Source organism: Gadus morhua, chromosome 8, assembly GCF_902167405.1.
Source record: "Gadus morhua chromosome 8, gadMor3.0, whole genome shotgun sequence".
Taxonomy (NCBI): Eukaryota; Metazoa; Chordata; class Actinopteri; order Gadiformes; family Gadidae; genus Gadus; species Gadus morhua.
Window position 1 is genome coordinate 5,347,337 of NC_044055.1, and position 10,738 is coordinate 5,358,074.

Below are 10,738 nucleotides of genomic sequence, written 5' to 3' on the forward strand. Positions count from 1 at the left end.
TCCAATGGATTATAAATGATATCAATTAAACATAAAAAAAATATATATATATTAAATGTGTATGTTCTGCACCAGCATTGCTTAACATTGCCGTAAAGACGTCCATCTAGGACTTATCCCGGTTAAGTTTAACCCCCTAAAGTCCATCTCCAGGCTGATGGTGGTGGAGGTGGAGAGACCCCGCATTACGTCATCGCAGAGGCTCCACGCTAGAGGCATCAGACGCTCGCCTCTCTCTGCGCTGCTCGGAACATTTCCATAGCATAACCATCACCAGTGGTGATGATGGCTTTCCCGGGGACGGCGGAGGACGAGGCAGTATCGGAGAAACCTTGATCGGTGATCAGACCTCCCTAGACACGCGTGGATCGGTGGATTCCTGGATGTAAACAGAGATGTTGTGTTACTGACATGCCTCGACATTGTGGTGAGTGTTGTGGCAAGTGCGCTGCAGTTGGACATCATAGTGGTGCACACAGGCGAACATTTGCGCACTTACTTTACCGATATCACCATGTGTGACTTGCCATGTTGTTAGTGCCAGGCTACCTATGTGGTAGGATATAGTTGCGTTAAGGAACGGGCTGTATCAGTAGATTTGTGATTGTTTTGGACCTAATTTGTGGCTCGTAAAGGCGATGCGCCGTGCGTGTCGACGTGGTGATGCTCCCAGGACGGACCTGCACGCACACTGTCCAGGCTGCCTGTTGCTGGCTTTCCTTTAGCTGTTACATCTTAGGGCTAAAGTGTGTGAAGAGGTGTCTTACAGTGTTTCTTTTGGACGTGCAGTGGCTTAGAAGTCCCAAGGCAAATCTGAATTGCATCACAGGCTGTGTGCTGTAACTAGTGTTGCTGGGCAGTGCACTGGCACCTAGGCTCATATAAACAGAGCTGGTTTTCTACTATTTTAACTTCACAGGATTGTTAAAAAGAAGGCTATAGTTGGCCTCTATTTTTTCATGTGAGCAGACAGATGTTACTGCTTCATACAAAACCAAAACGCAACAACAATGTAATAAAAGGCAGTGTAAGTCATTGACCTGTCACCGCAGACACATTAAACAACGGGGCTCCAAAGTTCTTGTCTTTTTCAGACTGAAACCATGGTGATGTGTAGGGGCCCCGTGGTGGAGGGCCTCATAGGTTGGTACCACTTTCTCCCTATGATCTGATAAATAGTCGACGGATGAATGGCAACATGCATGTCAACGACATTTCTGTTGTCTGTCAAAGGGTAAGAAAACATGCCAACAGATCATGTGTACACTTGAGTTGTAAAAATAAAAGCAGCCAATCAGAGTTGGGGCTGTGGACAGCTGCAATGTTCTCTGTGTGCAAGTGTGCCAGAGACGTCCGCGGCGAGGATCGAGCATTGTATAAAAGCCTGTTCCAAGTTCCTGAAAGAGGGTCGAAACGAAAAGCCATGTGTCCTGGTTTTTTCTTTTTCTTTCTCCAGAGGACTTGGATAAATATACCCCATAGTCCAACTAACAGACAAATAAGGCAATGTTTGTGCTGTGTTGAAGTGCAACGCTTAATATCTGGGCCGCAGAGTTCATTGGTGGTGATGTTTCAAGAAAAATGGGCAAAGGAAAGATGGAGTTTTGCCAGGGCATTACATTGTCTCTACTTGTGTGTACGTGCAGTGGGACACACTCACACACACACACACACACACACACACACACACACACACACACACACACACACACACACACACACATACACACACACACACACATACACAGACACACACATACAAACACACACACACACACACACACACACACGCACACTAGGCACAAACATACACACACATGCATGCGCGCAGACATGCGCACATAAGGACACACACACACACATAAACATGCAAACGTGCAGACATACAAAAAAAATCAAACGCACAAACTCACACGCACAATCGCATACACACATAAACAAACACACACAAGCAAACAAACACATGCATACACACAAACACACACGCTCACACAAAAACACAGTGGTAGAAAGTAGTGTGTGGCCAAGTGAGAGCTTCATGGAAGTGCAACTGGAGAGCGAGCAAAGCCCTTAAAGAATGTGAGCTCTGTGGTCCGTGGTTAAAGATAGAGGTACGAGGACACGGGGCCTGCTTTCACCGGCTCTAACGTTTATAATCACAGATACCTTCTGCGAGGAACCCAAACAAACCGGACAGCGTTGGTTGTTGATGTTGTTGTTGTTGTTGCGGTGGTGGTGGTGGTGGTGGTGGTGTGTGACTTCTGTTTAGATAAGAGGTGAATGTTGAGGTGGAGGGATTTGTATGTGTTTGTAAGGTGCGTACCCTTGTGTGAGCCGGGGAAACAGTGACAAGGACAGCCGCCATGGTTCTGTTTGAAGGGTAGGTTGTTTTATCTATTTTTTTTGGTGGGACAATTCAGATTATGCACGGCATCTGTGGTTTCTTATCTGTGTTTGGCTGGCTGGAATATATTTTGGGTTTGGGTCAAGCCTCTGTATTTCTGACCCTGGAGGTAAATATAAGGCTATACAGTTCACGCCAAGACTTAATATCGTTTTCATGTAAAATGATATCAGGGTTTATGTACCAAAGTTTGCTGCACAAGTTATATTAGGGTACTGGCTGGTTATCAAATTTGCCTACTGGATATTTGCATGCACAGCCTTCATTTATGCAGTGAGGTTGTTTCCAGTTCATCGGAAGCGATGCTGGGAAACATGTCTTTTCTGAATCAAACAAAACACAAACCCAATTAGCTGCTCTGGACGTTATCGTTTGGCGTTTTTATTAAAAAGACCAAGCTTTCACTCATGACATTATAGCGCGTCATAAAATAATACAAATGGATCGCAATTGTAGGGCTTTTATCCTGCTGCTGTAATTACAAATGGTTTGCATCTCATCGAACACAAATGAAACAACTGCAGTAGCCAACCTTTAGCTAAACGGAGGACGGAAATTATGAAATGGGGAATGATAGGGAAGGGTTGAGACATAACTAGCAACAGAATTGCGCCTGCAAAATGATAGTGTTTTGCAGCTATAACAAACAGCAATTCATCAAGTACACTGTAATAGGTGTTGCAAGCACTGGCACAAACAGAAGAACGGATGCCAGTTATTATTTCCAATCCTTTATATCAACCCTCAGCATTATATCACAGCAGGCAAGGCAGCTTTATTCATATAGGCCTAGCACTTTTTATACACGAGGCAGAATCAAAGTGCTTCACATAAAAAAACATTTTCATGCAATAAAATGAAACAATAAAATAGAGAAGAAAAAAGGCAAAGTGCAAAAAGGCAGCGTAATCACTTCATTAAAAACAAAACTGTGCTTAAAAACTTAGTGGAGGTCTGTACGGTGCCCACTACCAGCGTGGCCATGTTTTACGGGAAGGCGGTTCTCCGCTGCCATGGAGACTGACCACGTGACCCAGTGTATTAGATTGCTTTGGACAGAGTGCAGTGAGGCGCGGTGTGTGCATTCTCTCCCTGCCGCCCCTGTCTCTATGAAAGAGTTGTCCTTGTCTTACATAACACTTTTCTCCCACTTGGCTGCAGACAGAGTGAAAGCTGCATGGTAGAAATTAGTGGGACAGATTATTAATTATTAATAAATAAATAATTAAAAAATTAGTAATTTCTTTTTTCTTTAGTGCTGAACACTTGAGTTTGTTGCCATTTGTCGAAGGTTATTGATAATAAATACATCGCCCTTGGACTTTGTTTGATGAAAGGAATTCTTAAATTATGAATCATTATAAAATATGTATTGCATAGAAGAGACTAGAACCACGTTGAAGAGAGCTGCGGTTCACGTTTCTAAAGCTCTCCATTGTGCCCACGTTACTATTGTTAATATAGCTGTGCAGATGCCAAGTGGCAGCACGTTAAACACAGTATCGCTGGTGTCAGGTTCCCCGCACGGTGGAAAATAAATATGAATCCACTCAAGTCTGTGGAACATAGCATATCAGCAAAGCACACCTTTTATTTCTCAGATTACTGAATGACCGCTAGTAGCAGCAGCTAGGCACTGAATCCTAACTTGACCTTCTCCCTGTTTCTCTTATCTCTCTATGTTTGTCCTTCTCTCTCTTTCTCTCTTTCTCTCTCTCTCTCTCTCTCTCTCTCTCTCTCTCTCTCTCTCTCTCTCTCTCTCTCTCTCTCTCTCTCTCTCTCTCTCTCTCTCTCTCTCTCTCTCTCTCTCTCTCTCTCTCTCTCTCCCTCATTCAGAATGATTGAAGATTGCGGACAGAGTGGTCACACAATGGCAGACAGAAGGCAACTGTTTGTCGAGATGAGTAAGTGCTGCTGAAGGCTTGTGTCTGAGAGCTCCACATTTCAGGGTGATGTATGGCAGACTGTGTCGCTCATCATCCATAAAGGAGCCACTAATCCTTTACTGTAACCTCTGTGGAGCCCAGTGAACGAGAGGAAGATGTACGGTCTGACCCCGACCAGTGTTCAAAATAATCACTGAGAATACAAAAAAGAGCAACCTCTATCTCTCTCTCTCTCTCTCTCTCTCCCGACCCTCTCTCTCTCTCTCTCTCTCTCTCTCTCTCTCTCTCTCTCTCTCTCTCTCTCTCTCTCTCTCTCTCTCTCTCTCTCTCTCTCTCTCTCTCTCTCTCTCTCTCTCTCTCTCTCTCTCTCTCTCTCTCTCTCGACTTCAGCAGAGGATAGACCTCACAGTCCTACACTTTAGTGGCAGCTCCACCTGCATGCTGTCTTTGTTCATAACCGCAGATTAACCGTTTCCTAGGGGCTCAAGAGCTGGACTCCATACGACTGTCCACCTACAGAACGGCTTGTAAGCTTAGATTCGTGCAGAAGAAATGCAACCGTGAGTATGGTGCACACACACACAAATGCAGGTGCATGCGTGTGCACAAACACACACACACGCACACACACACATTCCCACGCAAAACACACATACAAGATTCATTAGGATTTAGAATCTTTTTCTAAATCCGAAATCCTCTACCTTTTTCCCGAATTATCCGTCAACGTAAATTTCCGGTCGATTCCCTCGTCGTCATCTCCGTCTCCTTCGGTCGTCCCCAGTGCACCTGGTGGACATCTGGAACGTGATCGAAGCGTTCCGGGAGACCGGCCTGAACACGGCCGACCTTGGCGGCGACGTGGGCGTGGCCCGTCTGGAGGCCGCCGTCTCCGCGGTGTTCTCCCAGCTCAACAAGCGCCTGCCCACCACACACCAGATTGCCGTGGAGCACTCCGTCAGCCTGCTGCTCAACTTCCTGCTGGCCGCCTACGACCCGTAAGTCCGCGGCCCACGACCTCTGACCTCCGTCCTCCGAGCGGCGAATCCGTGCTGGCCCACCATCGTCGTCGGAGACTCATAGACTCTTACTGCTCGTCTTGGTTCTTTGAACATCCTTGCTGTACTGTACCAATATCGCTCGTCAGCTCGTCAGCTCGTCAGTTCGTCCAGGGCAGTGAGGGTGAGGGGTCTCGCTCAAGGCCACCGGGGGATTGAACTAGCAACCTTCCGGTGACCAGCCAACCTGCTCTACCTCCTTCGCCACATGACGCCCCAAAACTGCCTTGAGAATTGAAGACAAGGTCAAACCCTGGGGTGGCCCGCCGGTTCGAGTCCCAGCTGCCACACCCATCTATACATTGCGTTGAATTCCTTTGTGTCCCGACGCTCTTTTCTGCTATCTTCATCGGAGACTCATAGTCTCGTAGTGCTCGGCGCTTGGTTCTATGAACATCCTAACTGAACTGACAGCGATATATTGTTGTTTCTCTTTCTTCTGACAAATGTACTTATAGAGTCACTTCGATGAAAGCATCTACTAAATGCCCTAAACATAAATGGAAATGGAAACGTTATTTCTGTAAAACAAAGTACTTATTAGTCGACAGTGTTTGTTAAACCAGAAGTGAAACGAGTCGGGAGTACGTACTGAGAACGACACGGTCTGTTATGTGAACGTGTGTCTCCAGTTGACACCGCACACCCGCTTACTAGCGAGACGTTGCCATGGACACCGTTTAAGGAGATTCTGAATCAGTGGATTTGTGTGATGCTCCTTCAACCTTCTTTGTGACTGTTTTTACTGTTCCAGCGAAGGCCTGGGGAAGGTCTCCGTCTTCGTGGTGAAGACGGCCCTCGCCGCCATTTGCGGGGGCAAATATTTGGACAAATTAAGATGTAAGAAACGTCGTAATTTGTTCCATTATTTTGCAATCATGACATAATGAAATGAAAATGAGTGACTGAAGATTAGCCAGATGTGGCACGCAGCGCGTGTGAATTAATTGCCTTTGTAAAGTTTCACAGTTCTTGGAGTCTACGTCGACTCCAGTGGAATTCTTGACGCAAACTAATTAGAGCCGGGTATCTTTTGAGATCTCTGTCTGCCGATGGTATTGTTCCCGGGGAAATAGCCCTGGTTCTGCTCTTCATGGCTGGGAGAAGTCATTATTCATAATCTGAAGCACACGGCCTGTTACATAATTCTACAAAATGTCTTGAAGCAGCTGCAGTGGCTTGTGAAGAATAAAAAAAAAAGGGAGGGACACTCTCTCGTGGTGTACTGCGGTAATTGATTTGAATCACAACCTTGCTTTGATGTGTTTTTACAGCGAAAACTGGGATGATTGCTTTGTGTAATGCCGCAATTAGTCGACTGTCGGGACAACTGACAATTAGCCTGATTAATCTGAGTGTGTGCTCCGCTGTGCTGTGGCTGTGTGAAGACATCTTTTCCCAGATATCCGATTCGGCGGGGGTGCTGGCGTACTCCCAGTTCGACCAGTTCCTGAGGGAGGTTCTCAAGCTGCCGACGGCCGTCTTTGAGGGTCCGTCGTTCGCCTACACCGAGCAGGCTGCTAGGACCTGCTTCCCCCAGCAGGTGAGGTCCTCTGCGGTTCGACCGCTGAAAGGAATCTGTGACAGAGGGACAGTGTGGTTCACCAGGATGAACCTCCATCCGTGATGTAACTGGTAAACGGACTGCATGCTGCATAGCGCTTTTCTAACCAGTGGCCACTCAAAGCGCTTTACGATACTACCCTGACATTCACCCGTTCATGCACGCATTCACGCACCGACGGCGGTGTCGGCCACGCAAGGCGATAGCTAGCTTGTCTGGAGCAGTCAGGGTGAGGCGTCTCGCTCAGGGACACCTCGACACACATGCCGCCCAAACAATGCCTTGAGCAATGCTTTAAGACAAGGTCAAATCCTGGGGTTGACGGTTCGATTCCTGGCTGGCGCGCCCATATATATACATTGCATTGACTTCCCTTGTGTCCTAACGAATTTCTCTCTCCGGGTCGGGCGGTCGGGCAGAAAAAGGTTTACCTGAACACATTCCTGGACACGCTGATGTCGGACCCCTCCCCGCAGTGTCTGGTGTGGCTGCCTCTCATGCATCGCCTGGCCAACGTGGAAAACGGTACGTCCCGGCGGTCACGTGGACGTTTGCCTCCAGCTGCCCGTATTCGCCACGTTGTGTTCTCATAGACTGTGCGAGCCACAGTCAGGCAGGCAGGCTAGCACAGAGACGGATGTGAAGAGACGCAACCCCCCCACGCATGTCACAAACATCCGCCAGGAATTGTAATGGATAATTCTGCATCCGTTTACAAACGCACACACACACACACACACACACACACACACACACACACACACACGTGCACATAAACACAGGCAGGCATGTCAACCCACGCATGCACACACACGTTTACATATGTGTGTGCTTGTGCGTGTGTGATGACTGCCTTGTGTTCTCGTGTGCACGTTTGTGTGTGTGTGTGTGTGTGTGTGTGTGTGTGTGTGTGTGTGTGTGTGTGTGTGTGTGTGTGTGTGTGTGTGTGTGTGTATCTGTGTGATGACTGCCTTGTGTTCTCGTGTGCACGTTTGTGTGTGTGTGTGTGTGTGTGTGTGTGTGTTATCTGTGTGATGACTATGTAGTGTTCTCATGTGCAAGTGTGTGTTTCAATTTGTGTATGTGTTCTCGTGTGCTCGTGTATGTGTGCTCGTTCCCCTCGTGTGTGTGTGTGTGTGTGTGTGTGTGTGTGTGTGTGTGTGTGTGCGTGAGCACGTGTGAGCGAGTGAGCGAATCAGACCTGAGAGGGGAGACACACCCACATGTTTGAACAGAAATAGTTTCTGTCACACACTGATTATGAGCGGCGAGCGTTCTCTCTTTCATCCCGTCCTGTAAACCAAACCAACGCCGCCGCTGGCAGCGTCACAACACTGCATCGGCTCTGTCACAACATGATTGATAACCGCCTCCTCACGCTTTCTCTTCAACCACTTGAACATTTTGTAAATGCGTATGTGTGTGGAAGGATGGATTGATCGGTTGACGGGTAGATGTGTGTGTGGTTGTTTGGAGAGATCAAAGAATGGATTGACGGATTGGCGAGTAGAAACAAGCCTGGGCATTTAAAAGGCACATATCTGTTCCCTGTGCGTGTATGTGTGTGTGTTTGTTTTTGTGTGTGCGTGCATTCACCTGCATCTGTGTGTGTGTGTATGTGTGGGTGTGTGTGTGTGTGTGTGTGTGTTTGTGTGTGCGTGTGCGCGGATGCACCTGCACTTGCGTGCGTGCGCATGCATCCGCGCACCTGCACACGTGCGTGCGTGTGTTTGTGTTTGTGTGGGTGTGCGCGATTGGCACCTGCCTTTGTGTGCGCGCATACACACGTGTGCACCCGCACACACGTGTGTGTGCGCGTCTGTGTGTGTGTGTGTGTGTGTGTCTGTGTGTGTGTGTGTGCGCGCCTCTGACCCCCCCACTGTCTCCCTGCAGTCTTCCACCCGGTGGAGTGCGCCTACTGCCGCACCGAGAGCATGATGGGCTTCCGCTACCGCTGCCAGCAGTGTCATAATTACCAGCTCTGTCAGGGATGCTTCTGGAGGGGCCATGCCAGCGGTTCCCATAGCAACCAGCACCAAATGAAGGAGTACACGTCATGGGTAAGGCCGATGACGCAGGAGGAGGAGGGGGGGGGGGGGTGACTACACCAGGCCTCCCATGGCGGACTTGCGTTGCCTTGCCTCAGGCTTTTACACACACACGCACGCACGCACACACGCACACACACACGCACACGCATGTGTGTGTGCGTAGGTAGTTGGTAGGGGAGGTGAGGTTGTGACTACACCAGGCCTCCCATGGCGGACTTGCGTTGCCTTGCCTCAGGCTTTTACACACACGCACGCACGCACACACGCACACACACACGCACATTAAGTCGTGACACATTGTGGCAATATGTTTGTTATCAGGGATTGCTTGTAAATTAGGGCCTCCTTTGCGCCTTACCTTCAATTTACATTTATACCATTTAGCAGACGCTCTTTTACAAAGAGTCTTACAGCCATTCATGCACACATTCACGGCGGAGTCAGACCACGCAGGGCGACAGCCAGCTCGTCGGAAGCAGTTTAGGGATGGTGTCTTACCCAGGGACACCTCGACACAGGAAGAGCCGGGGATCAAACTAGCAACCTTCCGGTAACAAGTCAACCCGCTCACAAGTCAACCCGCTCTGCCTACTGAGCTAAACCGACTACACAACACCATAGCCTTGGGTATGCTTTAAGTACCTCTCACGCTGCAGGGCCCTGCCTCAGGCGGTGTGTGCAGAGTTTGCCTGCGCCGGATCGTTGAAAGCTTCATTAGTGAGGGTTCAGGGGGAGTCTACCCTCAGCTCTGCTCCAGGCGTCCGCAGACACCTCACCTGTAGCCTCTGTGTTCCTGCAGAAATCCCCGGCCAAGAAGCTGTCCCACGCGCTGAGCAAGTCTCTGAGCTGCGCCTCCAACAGGGAGCCCCCCCACCCCATGTTCCCCGAGATGACCTCTGAGAAACCCCTCAACCTCGCCCACATCGTGTGAGTGACACGTCCGTCTTGCTTGTTTCTGGTGGTTTTACGAAAAGATGAGGATGCATTGGCAGGTGCACGCACACACGTATATGCACACACTCTCACAAAGGCATCTACACATAGACATATAAATACACACACATACACATACACGCAAACATGCAGATACATATACACGCACACACACACACACACACACACAAACATACAGACGCAGGTGAACAGAAGCACACATGCATACTACAAATATGATTTATTCATTTATCATGAATTAGAACATACAACCACATCTAAATTCTTAGTATGTAAATATAACTTTATTTCAGTTGTCTGGAGATGTCAAAATACGTGGGTTAGGATTTTGAGACTTTGAGAATTTTTTTACACCGTTATTTATTATTAGGATGTAAAAAAACGAACTTGAAATCGCAGATATTGCTATTTATTCCATAATGATTACGAGGTTGTAACCTGATGTTTTGCTATTTTTGCTGCGAAATAGAGACACGTGGTAAGTACACTTGGTTACTCTCCATGGTGACTAAACATAGAAATCCCTGCTTGTTTGATTAGGTCACACAGCCTTGAAGCCCATTTATTCACACTTTTGTAATCGCATCCACCTTTCAGAAGATAAATGAAAATAACCACTTTTACATGCATATGCAAATATTCAGAAAACATTTTTTTTACTCATTCTGTACATAACCACATCACACTGCAGCACTTCAATTCATGTGATTCTTTGTATGATATTTTGTGTTATCTACCTGGATAAATAAAGATTAAATTATTTTATTAATAAATGCATATAATAGTTGACCCACTAAAACATGATTTTCACCTGACTGCAC

At 47.6% G+C, this 10,738-nt stretch overlaps 1 protein-coding gene across 12 annotated transcripts in view; it reads left to right on the forward strand.

Annotated features, from left to right (window-relative positions):
- Positions 1–174: 174 nt before the first annotated feature.
- Positions 175–10,738, forward strand: part of dtna (dystrobrevin, alpha) — a 22,063-nt gene continuing 11,499 nt past the window's right edge. For 4 of the 12 annotated variants that reach the window (XM_030362763.1, XM_030362764.1, XM_030362767.1 and 1 more), the window contains exons 1-10: positions 2,364–2,380; positions 4,241–4,308; positions 4,770–4,850; positions 5,075–5,288; positions 6,103–6,188; positions 6,737–6,891; positions 7,332–7,437; positions 8,806–8,972; positions 9,763–9,890; positions 10,387–10,395. In XM_030362763.1, coding sequence (XP_030218623.1) covers positions 2,364–2,380; positions 4,241–4,308; positions 4,770–4,850; positions 5,075–5,288; positions 6,103–6,188; positions 6,737–6,891; positions 7,332–7,437; positions 8,806–8,972; positions 9,763–9,890; positions 10,387–10,395 — 1,031 coding nt within the window. Of the gene's footprint in view, positions 428–1,933; positions 2,381–4,240; positions 4,309–4,769; positions 4,851–5,074; positions 5,289–6,102; positions 6,189–6,736; positions 6,892–7,331; positions 7,438–8,805; positions 8,973–9,762; positions 9,891–10,386; positions 10,396–10,738 lie in introns of those variants that run through there. The other 8 variants (XM_030362771.1, XM_030362765.1, XM_030362762.1 and 5 more) reach the window with 7 other exon arrangements.